At 34.7% G+C, this 22,933-nt stretch overlaps 1 protein-coding gene across 2 annotated transcripts in view; it reads left to right on the forward strand.

Moving 5' to 3' along the window:
- Positions 1–6,145: 6,145 nt before the first annotated feature.
- Positions 6,146–22,933, forward strand: part of LOC126735538 (programmed cell death protein 7-like) — a 37,410-nt gene continuing 20,622 nt past the window's right edge. Inside the window, exons 1-5 of one of the 2 annotated variants that reach the window (XM_050439576.1) lie at positions 6,146–6,313; positions 8,198–8,316; positions 10,821–11,057; positions 11,637–11,815; positions 18,993–19,280. In XM_050439576.1, the coding sequence (XP_050295533.1) occupies positions 10,949–11,057; positions 11,637–11,815; positions 18,993–19,280 (576 nt within the window). In that variant the 5' untranslated portion in view covers positions 6,146–6,313; positions 8,198–8,316; positions 10,821–10,948. The remainder of the gene's footprint in view (positions 6,314–8,197; positions 8,317–10,820; positions 11,058–11,636; positions 11,816–18,992; positions 19,281–22,933) is intronic. The other variant, XM_050439577.1, reaches the window with a different exon arrangement.

A 22,933-nucleotide genomic window follows, 5' to 3' on the forward strand; every position in this document is an offset into this window, starting at 1 on the left:
GAATTTACTGTAATTTACTCCAAATCCATAAACTTATATGTAATTTGTATTTATAGATCTCCTCTAGGAGACTGCAGCGAATTCTTTTTAAAATTAGAGGCACTTTTATTTGAAATTCCATCGGCGGCTTACGTAGTTCTTACAGGAGACTTTAATATCAATTTTAATAATTAAAATTCTGTCTTTACTCTGCGCCTCGATCATCTAATGGGGGCATTTAATATACATATGCATGTAAAAGATTCTACTCGTATAACACAGTCAACAAGCTCTACTATTGACTATATTTGTTCTAATTTTCCATATGACTCCGTGGAGTGTACAGTCGCAAATTCTGCTTTATCAGACCATGAGTTTATACTATGTAAAATAGCAAATATACAAAAGGAATGTAGTGTATCTTCACAGCGATATAGTCAAATTTTTGGTATTAATACCTTTAATAAGTTTCGTCAACTTTCAGCTCTTGAGTTCTGGAATTCTATTTTCGATTTATCTTCCTTTCACACAAAAATTGTTAAGCTCTTTGATGCTTTCTTCCCAATGATTAAAATCAAACCGAAATCCAAACCTACAAAATCTTGATTCACGAGGGGTTTGAAAGTATCTTTAAGAAATCTGAGATCTCTTCACACAATAAAAAAGTTCACTGACTCTCAAGTTTTTCATAACTATTTCAATTCTTACCAAGCCTTGTATCGTCGTCTGATAAGAATCTCTAAGCAAACTTACTACTCCAACCGTTTAAGTGGTTCATCTAACAAATATAAGAAGAGTTGGAAAATTATGAATGATATTCGTCACAATTGTGGTAAGCAGTCAAGACAATGCCCTGAAGTCTCTCCCAATGATTTTAACAATTTTTTTTCTAATATTACTCTACAACTTCAGTAAAATTTGAACCCTTCTGTGGATCCTCTTTCCTTTATGCCAGCCATTCATGTTCCAAATTCCTTCTTCTTTATACCTACAAACCTAAACGAACTCAAGGATATTTTGTATACTGAAAAAAATAAAAATTCAACTGGAGAACCTTTCAGCTAAGATTTTTCTCAACCTTCCAGAAACGGCGCTAAAGGCACTAGTTGACGCAATTAACCTTTCTTGGAGCAAGGGGATATTTCCATCTTGCCTAAAATCAGCTAAAGTTATCCCAATTCACAAGGGTGGAGCTCTTGATAATCCTTCCAAATTTCGTCCCATCTCTCTCTTGTCTACGCTATCAAAGGTAATCGAAAAACTGGTTAAAAATCGAATAATGTCCTTTTTAAAGTCCAAAAACATCCTCACTAGACTTTAATTTGGCTTCCGTGAAAATACCAGTACCAATGACGCCATGTTTAATTTTTTTCATGAGCTTTACTGCCAGATAAATGCTGGTGGAGTTTCGGCGGCCGTTTTTTGTGATTTGTCGAAGGCTTTTGATTGTGTCTGCCATAGGATTCTGCTGCGGAAGCTTCATCATTATGGATTTCGGGGAGTTTCATCTTCTTGGTTTGCTTCCTATCTGCAAAATCGGCAACAACGAGTGCTTGTAGGATCTAAATACTCTGATTACCATCCTATCAGCTTGGGAGTTCCTCAGGGTTCAGTTTTGGGGCCTATACTTTTTCTCCTATACATAAATGATCTTACCAATGTACGGGGGAAATTTACTCTATTTGCCGATGATACCACACTTCTTTGGCACAGCCCAGACATAGATACTCTGCAAACTACATTAGCAACTGATCTTCAGGCAGTAAATCTCTGGTTTGAATCAAACTTGCTGTCACTAAATCCTCAAAAAACCAAATTATTGTGTTTTAAGTGTGCTCTAGACCACGTGCCTTTTTCTAATTCAGTAGTTCAGCAGTTTGATAATACAAAATTTTTGGGTATTTTCATTGACAGAGAACTCAGATTTGAAGAGCATATCCTCGGTACTTGCAAAAAGGTGTCTGCAGGTTGTTTTGCAGTCAGAGCGGCTACCCTAGAGCTTGGCATGGAGTTTGGAAAATCTGTATATTTTTCATTAATTGAATCCCACCTTAGGTATGCCATTTGCTTCTGGGGTAATGCAACTGCCTACCTTCTACAAATGCTACTTGTTTTACAGAAGCGTGCTGTACGTTACATCTGTGGGGCTAAACCAAGAGATTCCTGTCGCCCATTATTTGTTAGGCTAGGCATACACACTGTATTCTCCCTCTACATTCAGGAAGTGGCCTGCTTACTTTTTGCAAATCGCTTTAAATGTATAACCCCAAATCCAAGATACTTAATGCGTCAAGTCAACGATTTAAATCTTTCAATCCCCTCCTCCACATTAACTAAAAAATCTATTTTCTACGATGGAATTAAAATTTTCAATCGTTTACCAGGTGGAATCAGGGAGGCAACATGTATTGACACTTTTAAACGTAAATTGAAAATACTTTTGACCGAAAAATGTTACTATTCACTGGATGAATACTACGTCGACACATTCTAATTTTCCCTAAGTGTAAGTTTACAGAATTTGAATTTTATTTGATTTGTTTGTATGGTTAGAATTCTTTGCTGTCTTGAGAACTACTTTGAGAAGATAATTATGGAATTTAAGTTACTTTTTATGTATTTTTTTTCTGCTGTTCTAATGTATTGTTTTCTGATGTTTGTTTTGGAACTCGAGTGTGTATGGGGTGTAGTGGTTAAGTTTAGTGGTAGTAATTTAAGGTAGCTTTGTTTAGAACAATTTTTCTTTATTAATAACAATAAAGCATGTTTTTTTTTTATTAAAATATTTCTTAAAATATTATTTTTTCTTAAATAATTATTTTCGTTGCACAGAGAATGTTGAGTAGAAAGCGTCTGAAATAAATAATATAAAAGGAATACATTAAATTACTTTAAATCTTGACAAATATACCTTAAAGGAGCTGTATTATAATCCATACATATTTAAGTTTTATATAAGGACACTACACGTAAGGAGACTGATCCGCATGCTCAGCGTACGTACCCAATAATGAACGATAACTAGCTTTAGAAAAAAGCCACATCGGCGCCGTTGGTCCGAAGTGTAACTCATTCTGATTGGCTCGGCACGCCTTTTGATAGTTAAAAATGTTCTTGTTTGCAACAACATTTTAACAGTCATATTAATTACATGTATAGAATACTGCCACGTGCAGAATAGCCGATAAGATCGAGGAACATTTTTGAGTAAAAGCACTAGAGTTGTTACAGTTACTGTTCTTTTGGAATAAGTTTCAGCGGGCTATTCCGCGTACCTATTACCAGATATCAGAAATACCTGTTCCGAGTGCGCCAGTCCATGTAAAATAATGATGGCGATTTCTGTTTGGCGATTTGGTTCCGAATAATACGAATCAGTTTTAATACTCGGATTATCGAATTAGTTTTGACTTGGCGGTTCTGCGGATATTGTATCATAGAAAAAGTCAGAATAGCAAAGTTATTCCGAGTTTTTTATTAAATTAGTAGAGTTACTTGGTTTTATTGAGTCAGTATTTATTTTTAGATAATAGGTATAGGTACCTATATGTTAAAAAGGCGCTAAATTTTCATCAAAAGAAAGGTTAATGGCGAACAATATTAAATAAAAATAAACAAAACTAAATAAAACAAAATATGTAATATTTAAAAAAGTTACAAAAACAAAAATTCAAAAATAAAAGAGTAAAAGTTTTGGAAATTTTTTTTTGACTTTTTCTTCTCACAAAATATGGCGTTAAAGTTCAAAAATAATAAGTTTTGTAGATGTTTTGCCTTAAGACAATGGCGACGGTCACTTAAAATTTCACCTGATTTTGAAAATAAACTTTTACATGGGACCGACGTCGCAACAGCACATACTTTTTGTTTAGCTAAGTTTGTTAAGTACACTTAAATTGGAATATACATATATACCCATGTTCCCTCCACCATTCCAATGGGTGGTTTTTTCGATCCAGAATAGCGTCCTCCATATACCTGCACTTCTAAGATTGACCTAGAGGTAGAACTACTGGGTATTTGAATTTTTTTTTAAGTAATTTTGTCAAATATATCCCATACTGAAAAAGTTGTTTTTAAAATTAAATTATCTTTTACATTGCTTGTAGATGGTTGTTGAGCCTTAAGTATTTTTACGGGATCTTTTTTATAAATAATGTCACTCAACTCTGCTATAATATTCTTCTTTACTCTTTCTAAAGCGTCATTATTTTTAAATGCCAAACTCTTAAAACGTGGGTCTAAGTATGTGGTTACTACCAATTAATTACTATATTCCACATTTCCCACTCTATTACGAAGGCCGCTTTGCAATTTTGTCTAGGCAGATGTGCTTATGTCAATTTTTAGAAGCTCACTGCATACATCTAAAAGAAGCTAGTAGATATTTTTGTCCACGAATAACACGATTAGCATCCTCAAAAGGCTCCACAATAACTTTCAGTCCCTTTACAAGGGCCCATTTATCGAATGTCAATTGAGGAAGATTAATATCGAGTATAGCTATTGTAATCCGTACAGCTTCTTCTAACTCAATAAATTGCTCGACCATGTAGTAGGTGGAGTTCCACCTCGCAACCACATCCTGTAGAAGTTTCTTAGGGGTTTTTAAACCTATATTCTCCTGAAACTTCATTAATCAAACTATAGTTTTCACTTTCTCTAGAGTGCCTGCTACTTCGGTGAGTGAATCGCGAACTAGGAGATTAAGAGTATGGGCGTAACATCCGAAAAACTTCCATCACAGGCCATTTGTAATGGCACTTTTCACATTAGCCGCATTATCAGATATTGCTAAAATATATTTTTTCAATATCCCATTCTTCTGCTATGGTTCTTAGTTCCGCATTTAGATTGGCACTTGTATGAGACTGGTCAAATACGGCGCGTTTCAGAAGAATGGTTTGAATATAAAAATTTTTATCTATGAAGTGTATTGTGACTCCCATAAAGTTTTCATTGTTTGCCGAAGTCCAACAATCTATTGTCAAACAACTGCAATTACATCTTTGACCAGCTCTTTACGTTAAACTAAACATTGTTCGTAAATACTTGAAATTATTGTTCTAGAAATTACCTGTCTACTGGGAAGTTCGTAAGATGGATTTAAGGCTTTTGTATATTGCCGAAACCCTTCATCCTCAACTACGCTATATAGCTGAAAATCTTTATAAAATTGTTTTAATAACAAATCCTCAATTTTTTTCTTTGAGGCTTTATTCAATCTTTTGGGTACAAATGAGGAAATTTTGACTGATTTTTTAGAAACTTATGGTTTCCTTCTTCCTTTTTTGCTATGTAGCACATAATACTTGTACTGGATGAGCAGGTGGATGTCCGCTGGCTGTCGGTGTCCACAAAAGCTAAAAAATACAGAACTAAAAATACATGCAAAAAAAAACTCGCCGCCCCTTCATTCAATGATTCTTTTCGGCGGAGATCAAAGTGACTGCCGCGCGCTATCCAAAATGCCGCGCATGCCGCAAAAATAATAAAATTTAAAAACATAACCGCTAATTCATTGAAAAACTGTGATACCGTCAGCAGCGCCACGGTTGTCTTGCAATTTATTTGTTAGGAATAGGTTGGAGCTGTAATACGTATTTGGAATAGGTTTACATGTAGAACTGGTACAGGTCGGACTAGGTACATTAAAAAGTTATTCCATAACATCTCTAAAAAGCACCGAGTTGGCTACGTTGCGAACTCAGTTATAGTTCAATTTTGCGAACTTAGTTATAGTTCCAGTCTCCTTGATTTTAACCGAACTGCTTATGCAATGGTCAAATCAAGAAGACTAAAGGAAGAAAAGATACCTTGCATGGTTGCTCGTTTCTTTTACTATCGCACGCATCCCAATGTCTGTCTCTTTCCGTCCCTCGTTTCTCTGCCAGGCGGGCGTTGCGCATTACGCTACTGCGCAAACGCCAATCAGAGGATAGTATCGTGGGGGTAGCGAACTTACAGGATTTGGCTTCACCCAGCCCAAGCAAGATAACTCTCCTCCAGGCTCCATCCAGTCTTCTTGGGTTAAATGCAATAAGGACATCTGTGTGCCAGAAGTAGAAATATACGTACACCAACGGCGGTGCTGCAAACACAGCCAATTTTTGTTCATTCCTGAATGGTTATGGTTATATTGGTTATGTTTATGTCTTTCTATTTACAAATTGTGTTTGTTTTTGGTTCTAGCTTCTAGTTAAAAGTCTTAAAACTGATAAGAGTGTTTATAATTTAAAAATGTGTAATTCTATTATAATTATTCTTTAACCTATATAGTATCTATATAGTTTTATCTCAGAAGACTTGAGACACATCTATAATTAGGTACCAGGTAAATAGAAGAAACTCACTATTAGTAATATATAAAACTTTTTGGAAATGTGTAAAGCTTCATTCCAACCAAGGCGCTTCTACTGTTCCAAATAAGATGTTCCTTCATGACCTTAGGGGTGACTTTGCCACCCACTTTTCATCTGTATTTATTTAACAAGAATACTAACCCTTCTAATGCTTCAGGCAGCTTTGATACCTCATATAAATTTAATCATATCAACGAGGCATTCCTTAGTCCTACTACAGTTGAAACAGCATTATCTAAACTGAATAAAGGTAGCAGGTCCCAATGGAATACCAAACAGGCTTTTAAAAGAGTGCTGCCATTCCCTTTTCCTTCCACTTTTTCATTTTTTCAATCTGTCTCTCACTTCTGAAAGTTTTCCAGATGATTGGAAGCTCATGTATGACCTATTTATAAATCTGGGAATAAAAATGATACAACTAATTATCATCCCATGAGTATCCTCTCTGCAATTCCCAAGCTGTTTAAGCACTGTGTAGAGGTAATTCTGTCTGGCACATTTCAGAAAATAATTGGGGATCAACAACATGGATTCACCAGAGGTCACTTTGTGGATACAAACTTGTTTATTTTTAGCAACTACATCTTTAAATCATTTGCCAATGGTAATGAAACACATGCGATATACACAGACCTTTGTAAAGCCTTCAATAAAATCAACCATAATATTCTTATTATCTCTCATTTTTCATTACTTTGGATTATGTCTTATCTGATGGATAGAGAACAGCGGGTTAAGATTGGTGGTTTTCTATTAAACCCATTTTTAACAAGGGCTCCCACTTAGACCATTGTTATTCAGCCTCTTTATCAATTGTCTTGGCTCCTATGGGATTCTGAGTTCTTGCTGTTTGCTAATTATTAAAAAAATTTTTGAAGGATTTCTTCCTCTCAAGATCAGTTGATGCTCCAGAGAGATATAAAAAAAAGTGTTTTCCTGGTGTAAGTTGAATGAAATGTCATTAAATATCAAGAAATGTAGGTTCATGAGGTTTACTCAAGAGTATCCCTCCTTGTCAATATGTTATAGGTGACTTTTTGGATCTGAGACTTACTTTTTCCCACCACTTCGAGTATTCTATAAATAGAGCTAATAAACTGCTTGGATTCATCAAGAGATCTTGCAAAGACTTCACCAATGTGTTAGCATTGAAGTCACTATATATTTACCTAGTGAGATCTCTTCTTGAGTTTTCCAATATAATTTGGTCACTGTGGAAAGGTAGTTACCATAGGGTGTATGAAATAAGACCATAACAAGGTTTGGTAATAGACTGATTTATTGTATGTTTGATTCCTCTGAATACAGTTTGGTTGTGGCACATTATAACAATAACACAACCTCGGAACAAGGTTATAATCGAGGTTATAATAATATAACAAACCTTGATGGCACCACAGTCACCTTATTTTCTCATTTACATTGAGAGGCTTGAAAATGTTCAGTGCAAGAATCTAAAAAGTAATAATTGTAGCAGACAAAATGGTTATATTCCTAATATTATGTTCTGATGCATTATTTTTTAGGGAATCAATAGAAATGTCCTTGCTGTGATTTGATATATTTTCTGCTCTTTTGGCTTTTTTTAAAACACTTTTAGTCTTGGCTGACTTTCTCTTTAATCTAAGCATCTGAAAAATAATAATGATCAATTTCTAATTCAATAATTTAACTGATTTTTTAACCAGTATTAAAACATTTTCACACATTCATTCATTCTTGAATGTTCAAAACATTTTCATTTGCAATTTTAGTAACTAGGCTTGACAAATGCCATGTATCTTTTGTTTCAACCTATTTACTCTGGCAAAAAAAGGAACAGACAAACAATCTAATTAATTAAATTTTTATTTCAGATTTATTTATTGATTAAGCAATAAACAAAGCATAAAGGTCGAAGATACAATGATAATTCACCAGAAGCAACACTAATATTCATACAGAATTTCATACAATTCATTGCAAAAAAACAGAGGTATTGTTTATAGTCCTATGTTTTATAATAAGTTGCCACTCCAAATTAGAATATTGCCAAACAATAAGTTTAAAGTAGTGTTAAAAAAATATCTGGTGTCTAAGGGTTTTTTTAGTATTGATGAACGTAGGAATAATAACTTTACTGACTTTACAAACTATGCACATTAGATTTAAGCCTGTGTATGTCTATGTTTTTGGCCAATACTGTATATTGATTGACTTTTGTATTAACACCAATAAAGTTCTTTGTCTTTGTTGTCTATTTCTATATTAAAAATTATCAGTTCACCTGGGTATGATAGTATAAAAGCTGATTTTATTAAAAAAATAATAAGTATTATAGTGGCTTTTTATTATTTGTGAAAACAACCTTGTGTCATATTCTTGTATTGAATATGTACCTTTAAACTCTTCTGTAAATAGTTGATCAGTAGGCCAACACAATTAAGTTTTATATCTATTTTTTTATAATCATCAAAGTTGTAAATATTTCGTACTAATTTCTGTACTTTTCACAAACTGAACATTTCAACCAAGTTACTGTAACCATAATTTAGTTTGAAGGTTTTAAATAAATGAAATTAAAGTAGGGCAACTTTCTTATGTTTACCAGCTTAGATATTTTAAAGTTAAAAGGGAGTTCAATTATTATTTTATACTCTAATATAAAGATTGAAAGCCAAGCTATTCCTAAAGAAACAGTACATGGGTTTACTGATTTCTCATCCAACTTCGACATATTATAGTATAAACAAAAAAAGGAAGAACTTATTATTATCCTATACAGAAAAATTATTATATATTGAAAACTGAAATATTTATTCTAATGGCTTTAATAAAAAAAAGAATATATAAAATACCAACATAAATTAATGGTATTAAAAAATTAGTCTCGCGAAGAGGCTAGGACAAATTATTTTCTTTGTTAGAATAGGCAAGCCTTTAATAAGTATTTTTCCCTTTATTTAAAAATATATTAAGATTATCTAAACCATCTCTTAAAAAGAACCCTTCACCAAACACAATGCTAATTACCAAATTAGACTCCCAAGTTCAAACTTCATCTATATGTAAGAAAAAAAGTACTTTTAAGGCATTACCATTTTCACAAAGGCCAGATACAAAACCAGAGAATGATAAATAGTTCACTGAGAAGGTGAAAAAGGAAAGAGGGATATAAATCCAAGGAGTGTGACGGCTAGGAATATTAAAAGATATTGGTATGACTTAAAAATGTTGGTTCAATTGATTAATATTTTGAAGCCTTTTTAGTGATAAATGAGTAGTTGACGCTTTTCACATTTAATTCTTTTACTGTGAATTGTAAATCTTGCTTTATTTTTTCAATTTCTCGTAATATTTTGTCTTAAGTTCATGTCCTGTAATTCACTATTGTTGGATTGTGAATTTAAAATAAATAAATAAATTTAGGTTGCTGACATGTCTGCCAAAACCATGTACAGGGTGTGGCATAAAGAGCGAACGTTTTTAGGACATTTCAATTTAAATTCGGCTTGATAGGTCCCTATTTTTTTGAGGAAAATGGGGTTACCGTTTCAGTAACGTCTGAACGTTACGTTAATATGGTAAACACCTTCTTTATCCCCGATTTAGAAAGATGACGTATTGACCGTGACCGTTTGTGGATTCAGCAAGATGAAGCCACAGCACACACCGCTAGGGCATTCTTGGCTGTTCTTCATCCTTTATTTGCCAACTATTTAATTTCAAGATTCGTTGACGTTTTATGGCCTCCTCGGTCCCCGGATATGTCCATGTGTGATTTCTTTTTAGCGGGGGGGGGGGGGGTATAGGCGGGACCTTAGGTCCTCTAAGAAAATAATCCTCGTACATTAGATGAATTGAAACATGCAATCTGCCAGGAAATTAGTGAAATCAATAGAGATTTGTTGCAAAAAGTCGAGGCTAGTTTTCGCGAACGCCTTCAAAAATGCGTCGATGGAAACGGTCACCATATGCCTGATATTCTTTTCCACCAGTGAAAATTCATCCTAGTTTTATCAAATGCTATGTCTTTGTGTATGTTGGTCTACCAATAAATTTTCCCTAAAGCAAAAACTGATGAATTGGTTATAATTATGTGTTTTCTGGCCTCACACTTAAGATTTAAGTATTACTTTAGTTGACTTACTTAAGTGCAGTAAATTTAAAAATTATATTTTACGGTGAAGTTAATATTTCTTTAATAAAGTAATAATTAATATCCTTCAATTCAACCTAAACTGAAAATTATAGTCACCTTAAAGTTACCGATATTTATCATTGATATCTCCATATTTTATTTTTTTTTTACAGAATTTTGGCAATACATACCATTTCTGGATTAAATTATTAGGCCTAAAAAAATTCTTTAATTTTACAAATTATTTGATGACTGAAGTAATCCCTAGTAAACTGCTTTTAAAATATAGAATCACTTTAACCATTTAAAAAAGAGTATTTTCTTTTAATATTCTCTACTAACTTTTTTTAAAATTTTAGATATTAATCAGGGACATCCTTAAAGAAGCTGATTCCCTGCTGCATTAAAAATACTTGATGTAGAAAGGGCCAAGCCTTGAAGAACTATTTGCTAATTTTCACAATATCTAAGTCTTTAGGCTTGTAATATGAGTTTCTTAAATGTTCACCCTTCATTTGCAACAACGAGTAGACAAGCTGCTGACGTTGCCTCACAAATATTTCAGAGGCAAAATTTGAATAAAACCCAGGTTTTAGGTAGGTGCTAATTGTCTATAATACCTATAATAAACTAAGAAAATTAGCCCCTAGTTAGATTTGTTTAGGGCTTGTTACTGAATTTTATATTATAAACACAAACTCCAGGATTATAGTGATACATTTTTTAAGAGGGGACAAGAAAAAAATCAATTTATACCTTTTAACATTTATACGTAGATATATTTCAATACTAATGTAAAAATTCAAATCTGCTATAGTTTACCCTCTTATTTGTTTAATTAATCATAATCCTCTAAAATTGTAGAATCAACCCAACCAGCAGGGCAGGACAAAAATAAATAAATTAAGATAATACAACAATTATTCCTCACTATTATACATTGGACTGATCTGACACCTGTTTTTTATGTTTAAACAAACACCTAATAATTCCTCTAATTAATGTGCAAACACCTGATACTCAGAAAAAGAAAGTACATAAGACTGAACAACCGATTTGTGTTATCAGATCTAGTACCTCTTTTCGATATTCCTTTAGTTTTCTGGTAGAAATATGAAATTAAAAAGAATAATATTATTTGAATGATGTAAAATATTTGAATGATTTTTTTTTAGATAATTTGTATAACAAATCGAATGATGAACTATGGATAGAAAGCTGGTTGCAACAGAACAATATTTATCGACCTTTGCCCAATTTAAAGAAAATAAATGTGCCGCCTAATGCTATCAAAATAAGCCAAGCTAAAATATATCTTACAAAATGCACTGGTTTATTGGAAAAACTAAACAAAGTAAGTGCTTTATAGTACATTTTTAAGAAAAATAAAGCAGTCTAGTGTTTAAAAATATTGCAAGAAATTCTAATGAAGTTCTTATTAAGTTTTAATTAAAAGATATCTGAAAGTCTAAATAAAGCTGCTGATGGATACTTAGGTGATCAAAAAAATATTATAATCAATAATCATAGTAAAATTTAATTATAATTATTGAGTAAGGTAGTGTACGCCAGAGAGGACGGTCTTGCACCCAGTGCTTTTTGTGATGAATTTGGATTTTTCATTTATTGCTGAATGAAAAGAATGCTATGCAAATAATAATATCATAGATACAGTGCATCCGTAAAAAATGCCCGAATCCGTCGATTTTAACATGTAAAATTAAACAAATACCTATCTAAATTAAATGCTGGTATTTTGGTTTTTTAATTATTGTTGTTGTTAGTGTCAAAAAGTGAATGCATTTTGGTGCAACTATTTGAAGTATTTTTACATTTACAAGTGGTGTTTATTTTTTTTGAGAGGCGAAAGCAGTGTCATCCTGCGTTTTATTAGATTTTATTACTTACTAGTAGATTTAGTAACTAGATTTTATTACCTACTGTTATTGTATGAAATATGAGAAAATTAACCGACCGTGAAAGAATCGAAGCAAAGTTTCGTGAATTTGGGAATGTTCGGGATATTCAAAAAGCTGGTCAAGGCTCAATAACTGAAGACTTAACGTTTCGTTAACGGTCCAAGACAATCCCAGGCCACAATCACAGGCACGGCTGTGATTGTGGCCGAATGCTAATTTATCGCGATCTAATGTGCTTAAAGTATTGAAAAAAGCAAAATTTCACCCTTATAAAATATTCTTACTTCAAGAGCTATCGAAAGATGATTTTGATTGCCGAAATGAATTTTGTGAGCAAATGCAGCAATTATGATACCAATAATTTTGTAAAACGTATAATATTTTCTGACGAAGCAACGTTTACTCTAAACGGCCATGTGAACAGACAGAATTGTCGATACTGGGCGACCGAAAACCCTCATTGGTTCACAAAATGTCATGCACAACACCCTCAAAAAGTCAATGTATGGTGCGGAATAGTGGAGGGAAGAGTCTTAGGCCCTTACTTTTTTAATGACACTCTCACTGGTGAGAGGTATTTGGATCTTATCCCCGCTCTGATAACTTTGTATCCGGATTTGGAAGAACCCGACATGCACCAACATGATCTTTTTTTTTCAGCAAGAAGGAGCTCCGCCACACTATGCTTTACCCGTTCGCAATTATCTAGATGAAGTTTTTCCAAATCGTTGGATAGGTAGACGAGGGTTCATTGAATGGCCACCCAGTTCGCCAGATTTAACTCCTCTCGACTACTTTTTATGGGGATACTTAAAAAGTAAAGCGTATGTCAAGATTTAAAAGGACAAATACGCCAGGAAATTAGAAATATTACTCGAGATGTCATTGACAACGTTCAAAAAGAATTTTTAAATCACCTTGGTTATTGTCAGGTTGTTAACGGTGCTCAATTCGAACATTTCATTTAAATAGGTATTTCTCTAATTTTACATTTTATCAGCATTTTTCGTTCAAAATTGCTTACGTAACCACTTTCATTTGTACCATATCCTTTGTAAAAAAATGGGTTCTTTCTGATTCTGCATTAAAAAAAGGTGGTTTCCATTTAAAAAACTGTAGATTTAATTTCCACGTAGAAAAACCCAATATTAAAATCGACGGGTTCCGGCATTATTTTCAGAAACGGTCCCTTTCATTTTTATTGAATTTATCCGCTACTTTACCGAAACACTGTATATAATCTATCATTATTTGTAAAGGTAAAGGAAAATAAGCTTCTACCAAAGCAGAAGTAATTAGGTCAGTGGTAAAAAGTGGTTTGATGTTATTCTACTTTTAAGATTCTAGGTAGTTTACTCATCTTAATGCACAAAAGCACTTACAGACATAGCTTACTTTTAATAAAAAAAATCCCACTTTATCTGCCACATCCTCTCAAATCTTAAATATTCATTTACATAAATTAGTAATACAGTTTAACGTCCGGTGTGTTAAATAAAGAGAAAGTGTAGCAGATTTAGGAACTTAAATAAAACTGATTTTGTTCCAGAAGAAATGGTCCAAAATAATTATTATATTTCGACCATTTTCAAGGCTTTTCCGGCATTTCGGTTTAAAATTTGTTGCTATACATAAACTGCGCACCAAAATTAACGCATAATCACAATTTTTTCGATTTATTTTTTTCTTTCTAGCTTAAATTATAAAAAATTAAAATAAAAATACACAACGTGTTCTCAAAATTTTATACCAAAAAAATAAATCAACTAATTCTATAACAAAAAATTTAAAATTGTGACATCCAAAAAAAATCAATAACGGGTATTTCTCCCTCTGGTATTTATAACGGCTTGACAATGATCCCTCATACTAAAAATTGGGGTCGTTATTTGATCTTGGTCTATCTGACCCAAAATTTCTACCAATCCCAAATAAAGGCCATTCAAATTGTTTGGGGGTCTTGGCAACTGTCTCCCCATGATATCCCATTGCTCTATTAAGAAATATAGAAATAAGAAATATTTAAAATAAAACAATTTTTAAAATTATGCGTCAATTTTGGAGCGCAGTGTATATTAAGTGGCTTTAAGTTTTCTAATCAGGGGATAAAAGTTCACATAAGGATCCTAATAAATTTCTGGAGCCTCACCCAGAGTTATCAAAGGCCAAAGAACTTTGCAATACATCATCTTGGTTTTCTCATGTCATCGTGTCTTCGGACTAGGTTTAAAGATCTTGAGATCTCGTCTCATCCTTCTCTGAATTAAATGAAGAATTGTGTTACAGAATATTTGAACTTCTCGAAGAAAATTCTAATTAGAGCTGATATTCATGGGCATGGATAAGATCCTGCAAGGCAATCTGGGAAAGAGTTCAACTTTCGAAACACGACTAATTAATGGATGGATTTCGTCAATTATAACTACTGATCAGGCCAGAAGTATATTTAAAATTTTTTATGATTTTCTGGAGCCTTACTAAGAGTTATCAAAAGCCAGAGAACTTGAAAAAGTCAACCTTGATTTAACGTCTGTAGATAAGGTGTAAAGGTGTTAGCTTATTTCATCCTTCTATTAATGAAGTGGCGAATTTCCTTGCAGAATATCCAAACTTTTCAAGGAAATTCTAACTGGAGCTGAGATTCGTGGCCATGAATAAGATCCTGGGATGTAATCTAGGAAACTCAGAAGTAATTATCCAAAAACACCTGATTAATGAATGAATTCTGTCAATTTTTTCCATGTCTTCATTTTCACTGTCACTGTGTTTTTTTTTAAAGAGAAATAGCCCTGAAGATAAAACCTAAAGTTCCTTAATCTATTACACTTTCTCTCCATATTTATAACGCTCTAATAAAATGTTAAAATAAACTCAACACATTCTTCTTTCGGGAACATACTCCTTTTATTCTTAAGATAAAAAATAAAACTGGTTAAAGTACCACTAAGTTTAGTGCTTTTTAAGATCATATTATGGGAACACGTTTATGGGAACCAATAATTTTAAGAGAAAACTGACAGTCAAAGCGAGCAACTTCTATTTAAGAGGTTTAATTTTAAATAAAATAAATTTTTACATAAAAAAGAGGCTTGTAGTTAAATAACATTAAAAAAAAAAGAATATACATATATTGTCTAACAATTTATAGACCTTACTTTTCTAGAAAATTTTTAATAATACAGATACTGTGTACCTGTATGTAGGTGCCAATATTTGTTGCTTTTTTTGTAAGTTGCTATATTTATTCTGTTAAATAAAAATTTCTGCTTAAATTATCTTAAAAATTACATAAGCTAATTTAATGCTCTAAAAAGATGCAAACATTAAAATTATTTCCTTACATTTTTCTTTCAAATGCAACAATTCAAATAATAACAATTAATATTCTACTTTCCTATTGTTTACTTATCAAATACATTTCAATTATCTGTCCAGTCCTGTATGTATCACATATACAGGGTTGTGATTTAATAACGGATAAATTCAATAAAAGGGGGAGGGAAATCTAATAGAATAAGGTCGGGTGGCCTAGGCCACTCTATTGATCCACATCTGCCTATCCACTAGTTTGGGAAAATATTTCATAATTCTAAGAATGATTTTCCTTAAACCAGTGTGAATTTTAGTTTACCAGTACCTAAAATTATGCCGATTTTTTTTTGTCGGTAGTTCTTGAACCCCCGATAGTGTGGGACTCCGTGACTGGTTACCCACTAAAACTTCTCCGCTGGGTGGTACCAGTTGGTTCCCGGCACTGCGGTCTGCTCTGTTGCATTTCTATTATGCCCCATAGATTTACTTTCAATATATGTTCAGTTCTGTTGCTTCTAGGAACTTCAGTATTTTGCCCAGTGGTGAGGTTCTTATCCTCTCTGGTGAGAGTTTAGTTTCGCCCTGGTCTGGTTGAATGCTTCGCAGAAGCATAGAATGTGGAAAATAGTTTCTTCTTCCATATTGGTGATGCGTATGTAATGATGGGTCTCACCATTGTTGTATATACATAGTGTATCATTTTTGATGATAGTATCCATGATCTGCCGAACATTCTCTTGCGGTACATAAGAGTTTCTGTGGCCTTGTTTGTGTTGTTTATTACATGCTTCTTGTAGCTGTGTTTTTCGCGCCTAGATATCTGACCTTATCTTCGAGTCGCAAATATCGCCAAAGAGCACTAGGTGTCTAATAGGCTTTAATTTCCCCCTTTTTGTGAAGGGAATTAGGGTGATTTTGCGAGGTTTACCCTTAGTTGTTCTTCCATGCACCAGAGTGCTTGACTATATTCAGAACTCTTTGCATTTTTTCGAATACATGCTCTTGGTTGCCTTCCTATAGTAGTAGAACGATGTCGTCTGCGTATCCAACAGCAAAGATTTGTTGTATCTCCAGTTGTCTCAGGAGGCGATACAAGGCAATACAATACCGATACAAGGTTCCACAGCAGTGGTGGTACTCCTGCGGTGTTCGTCTGCGCACTTTGGCTTTTACCATGGTGCTGTTGAAACTCAACTTAACACCGTTCTATGATTTAGCATTTGGTTGACCCAACTGCCTAGCATGGGATATATACCTCGTGCCGCTATGGCTTGGTTGATTAAGTCATATGACGTGTTACCAATGCTCTCTTCATGTCTAAGAAGGCTCCTAGGGCGATTTCTTTGTTGTTAAAAGATTGATAGGCATATTAGTGTCGATGTAGCAGTTCTATAAGCTTTTCCTCTGTTTTCAGGAGGAATGATGTGAGGCAGATTAGTCGGAACGATTTGGGTTTCGCGTATGATTCGCATCTCACTTTTGGCAGGAATACTACCTTCGCTCCCTCCAACTCTGGTATGTGCGCCGTGACTAGACTGTCCTGCATTATTCTGCATTTAGGTAGCATTCTGCAGGTAACAGAAGTTCTCAACTGCTATTCTATCTGCTGTAGCATGATAGGTATAAAACTATCTATTCCGGCAGACTTAAATGGTTTGAAGGTGTTTATCGCTTATTTAACTTTCTCCTAGATTACAACCTTTTTTTCCAATTCTCAGTTCTCCCTTTTGCCCCTGTTTCAAATTACGAAAGTCGGGTATTGGTCTTGTATTGAGTCGAGAATTTCGGGTCCCGGGATGTTCAGCATTAAGCTGAACGATTCCTCCTCGATTGTCGTATATTCTCCATTGGAATTTATGCACGAACCAAGGGTCTGCTGCGGCCCCTTGGCTATTGCCTTGTGCAGTCTTGCATACGCTGGTATCTCAATTAGGTCCCTGCATTTTCCATCCTTCCCGTTTTGCTTATTTTATGGCATTATTGTATCTGGTTAAGCTTTCTCTGTATTAATTCCACTCCTCCTTTCTCTTTGCTCGGTGAAAGGGTTTTCTTACTGTCCGCCTAAGCTTACTGAGCTCTTGGTTTCAGCAGAAGGTGTTGCCTGACATGTTTTGCTTGGGGATCCTCAGAGTTGTGTCCGCAGATTCTAGTTCGAACCTTATATACCTGTGATCTGATACGTGCCACCTTGTCACAAATGCGTCCCTTGCCTAGTGTTAGATCAATGGCCTCTCTGCGCAGTACATGGTTGAATACGTATGCCTGTTTACTTGTCCATTATTCAAACAAAAAGTTGCATCGTCTGAAAAATATATCTGTTTCACTTGTCTGGGGTTATTATCAGTTCTTTCGATCATGGCTTGTTTTTGTGATCTCGATCATTTTCTAGTAGCTCTTGAAGTAATTGAATTTCATAAGGGCGCCACTTTTTCTTTAATAATTTTGTTACAGTCGCTCTATGAAGCGTGTTATTCAAAGCGAGCTAAGTACTGAGAGGTTCGGATTTTCGTTTAAGGAAATTAGTACTGCCTGTTTTTTTTATCATTAGGAATGCCAGGCCTTCTTGGTCCGCCAAGATCCTTAACAGTTCCAGTCTCTCACCACTTAGCCTCTATTCTACCGATTGTAGACTGAATTACAGTTCTTTGTTCAGATACTTATTGTTAAAGATTATTTGATCTTCGTTCTGTTTTCTCACTACAGCCAAGCCTAATTAATATTTCTATCCTCTGAGTCTCAGAGTGTATTGTAAATATTGTCAATTAGCAATACTGTTGAAACTTAAAAATTGACACTAGTACAGTGTTGTAGGTAATTAAAATGACTGGTTATAAATGGTTTGAAATGCTGTTAATGGCGGATACTTTCAGCATTTAAGAAAAAAAAATTCTGTCACACTTTTTTGCGACACTCGTATATTTCCATTTCATTTCAAAATATGCCCTGGGATCCAAAAATAAAATTGATGTGTCTGAGAATTTATCCGTTATTAAATCACAAGCCTGTACAATTAAAAAGCTAAAATTGTAACTCGGTTCAGATCTAAATGCTTTGGTAGAATAACATTCTTATACCTTAGAATGGTTTGTTAAGTTCTTTTTAACATTTTCTATTGGAAATAAAAGATTTTAATAAAACTTTCACATTCTACATCTGAAAAAAAGGAAGCATTACCGGTCTTATTTTTATATAAATATTTTATGTTAATGATTTTTTGACGTTTGGCATATACTTAACTAACACCGTACTTATTGAGTTTTAATATTAGCTGTTATTTATAATTCTTTGTTTCACTCTCAGGCTCAACACGATTTGGAGGCGAACGTATCAACGTTATCTAGTAATGATTGGAAACAAAAAACAATAGAAATCGCTGCTATTAAAGATGAGTTTACAAAAATAATGTGTAAATTCGATAACGCAGATGTCTTTAAGCATTTAAAAGTGTCTTTAAGAGCAAGGAAGAAGAAAAGAGCCAATAAAAGAAGAACTAAAGATCAAACAATGTCTAAAAAGCAAGAGGAAATTGAAAATAAAAACAAGTTGCATAAAGAGATTGATCAGTGGTTATATAACAAAAGGCATGAGGTAAGCATGTTGATAATAATTAATAGTTTTTAGCTTTTTAGTCTATCTACATACATAATATACAGGGTTTCTATCATTATTTATATTAAGTCCTAAACGTCTTAGATTTTTCACTACAGATTGTAAATTTGAAAGAAAAAATAACAACAACAAAACAACAAACAAGTTGTACTAAAAATAACAGCGTATGCCTCTTTAAATTCTACACCACTGACAATTTTTAAATTTCTGTTTTGAAGATTATGCAATTCTTTTGTCTTTTGCCAAGTTTCATGATTTTGTGAGGTTAGTTCAAGAATTATGAGTAAAAATTCATTTTACCAGCACCATCTTTAAATGGTCTCTTCCTTAGGAGATTGTTTATGAAAAAAAAAATATTTAAACTTTTTAAAAAAAAACGCGTACTTAAGTTAGACCCCCGAAGTAGCAGCTGAGCCTTTTGTAATAACCGTATATTGTTAAATATTAAAAATGTCATTTTTAATTATTACATTTCATACCTATGATGTTTTGAGATTATTCGCTAATATACGGGTTTTTTCATTTATAAAAATGATTTGTCAGCAGTACAATCACGACTCTTAAGCGATGATTCTTGATGCGATGATAAACCTTGAGATGCCAGACCCAGAATTTTAAGTTTTTACTAATGCAAATAGAGCATTAAAAAAGATTTAATTAGAGGTATGTTTTGAACAAAAAATTAAGGAAAATAATTATTAACTCGAAAACCGAAAAAAGTTATTGATGTAAGAAAAAAAGACCAGAAAGTAATTGCAAACAGAAGATGTTCCAGTTGAAATATCAAAGATCACGACTTCTTGGTATAATCGGCAACGATGCATCGCTAGAAGTATTTTAGATATATCGTTAATGGCTATACACGGGATTAAGGATGCCTTCGCGCTAACCTGAAGACGCAAGTCTAACTGTTACTGATATTTGCATACACACGAAAGACATCACTTCATTTTGAATGAACCGAAATAAATAAAATATCACTAAATATTAAAGATATGTGTCTAATTAGAACCGCTGTTGGATGTACAACTAATGAAAAAATATGAAGTGCAAATAGGTGAAGACATGATTACATAAAAGGAGTCAATGCACACATGTAAATTAATTAAAAGAGTTAAAAGTAGAACCTGATGATCACCGAGATTATATGCGAATGCCCGAAGAAATGTACATGGAACTATTGCATTTGGTATCACCTTACATTCAGAAAAAAGATACTGTGATGCGACAATCTAACAACTAGTTTCTATCTAAGTCCGCACGAAAGATTATCATCCACTTTAAGATGGCTGGTAACAGATTGCAGCTTACAAGATTTAAAGTACAGTGCTGTAATATCCCGGCAAAATTATTGCAGAAACTTGTAAAACAGTATTTTTAGTTTAGACTCTTTTGGTGGTAGATGTTGTCCACTTGCATCGCCCGGTTCAATACCACCACATAGGACTTAGGCGGCGTGAAGTGGTTCCGTGGAACTCACGTTTCGCCGCCATGTCGATGTGCCCGGTTTCCAAAGGGGAAATGGAGAAGACAAGTAAATGCATGATGGCGCCCTCACGACCAAAACTTTCCGGAGGTAAACTCGCCTCCCATTCGGATCTCCGGGCGGAGGCTGGTCGGGGGGGTCCATCAGGCGGATCAAAAAGCTTAAAAATCAATTTCTGCAACATCAGAGGCCTAAACACCAATATTAATGCAGTACACCAACACTTGCAATCAAATAAGCCTCACATTCTGGCATTGGCAGAAACAAAGGTGAAACCTTCAACAACAAATGTTCACCTCACTTATCCTGGATACGACCTACACACCCGATTTCGACTAAACTTTGGATTGGCAGTATTTGTCAAGAACGATTTGAGTTGCCAGCGGGAGGAAACGCTTGAACCTACGGACTTCGACGTCATGTGGTTCAAAATAATAGCCAGTGGTGCCACGAAAATTATCTGCTGTATCTACAGACCACCAAGCGACACCCAATATAGACGGCTCTTTTTGAACCTGGTTGATTGCATTAACCATCTGCAAATTGACTACCCAAGCGCAGAAATCATCGTCATAGGTGATTTTAACGTTCACAATATCAACTGGCTGCGCTTCTGCAACAAGAACGACGATGAAGGACGAGAAGCTGAGCTATTTGCCACCATATGCGGGCTTACGCAGCTTGTGGAGGAACCTACCAGAATCCCCGATCGAGGCGGCGAGTTCGCGAGTCTCCTAGATGTGGTCTTGGCTTCAGACCCTGACTCGTACACAGTATCAGTACATGCTCCCCTAGGAACATCGGACCACAAATTGATAACAGTCTCTTGCCAGTTGGAGGTTAAAACGCAGGATCCTCCGATGCCGCGGAAGGTATGGCACTATAAATCAGCAGAGTGGAACCATCTTCGGGAATTTGATCGCTCATTCCCTTGGAAAGAAGTCTGCTTTAGAATCAATAACATCTCAGAATGTGCAAACCAAATTACAGAGACGATCTTGGCAGGAATGGAAGCTTATATCCCTTTTTCTACTAAATGCGGATCAAACAACAAGCAATGGTTCAACCTAAATTGCAAAAAGGCAGTAAACACTAAAAACGCAGCATATCGCAAATGGCGTCAACATCCTTCCATCGAAAATCGGAGGAACTTTTTAGCCTCCAGAAATAGCTGCAAGCGAATTATTGATGAATGCAAAGAGAGTCACAACAACAGGATCAAAAACAAACTGCTAAACTGCCCAAATGGAACAAGATCTTTCTGGTCGGTATCGAAAGCCGTTAGTCAAGGATTTGCTAAGTCGGCCTTGCCACCCCTAACAGCAGATGATGGTTCTATCGCGTTAACAGCAAGGGAAAATGCCAACTTACCGGGTAAACTCTTCGCGTCCAATTCTACTCTGCACTCGCAATGCAAAACACCGCCATATTTGCCAAGGGTGAATTCATCGATGGGAGAAATTTCGTTTCCCCAACAAATTATAAATAAAATTCTTAAAAGCGTAGACACCAACAAAGCTACTGGACCCGATGGAATTCCAGCCCTAATACTAAAACGTTGTGCAGACGAATTGACTCCTTCCTTATGTAGACTGTTCACGGCATCGTATAAGCAGAGCCAATTTCCAACAAGCTGGAAAACTGCTCGAGTGCAAGCTGTACCCAAAAAGGGTAAGAAGACGATGTCCTCTAACTACCGCTCGATTGCACTAGTTCCAGTAATATCGAAGATTATGGAGAAAGCAATCAACCAACAACTGTTAAGATATCTGGAATCATCTGGACTAATCAGCGATCATCAATACGGCTTCCGAAAGCTTAGATCCACCGGCGATCTTCTGGCCTACGTCACACACTTGTGGACAGAGGCCATGGAGGAGCACCGCTCAGTCGCTCTTGACATTTCCAAGGCATTTGACAGAGTGTGGCATGAGGGACTACTAACCAAGCTCTCCTCAATCGGCATACAAAACTCATTATTGAATTGGATCAAAAGTTTTCTTGAACAACGAACAATCCAAGTAGCCGTCGATGGATACCTCCCAGACAAATTTAACATTAACGCTGGAGTCCCTCAAGGATGCATTCTATCCCCCACCCTTTTCTTGGTATATATCAACGATTTGCTAGGAACCACTGTCAATCC

This window comes from Anthonomus grandis, chromosome 4 (genome assembly GCF_022605725.1).
Source record: "Anthonomus grandis grandis chromosome 4, icAntGran1.3, whole genome shotgun sequence".
NCBI lineage: Eukaryota > Metazoa > Arthropoda > Insecta > Coleoptera > Curculionidae > Anthonomus > Anthonomus grandis.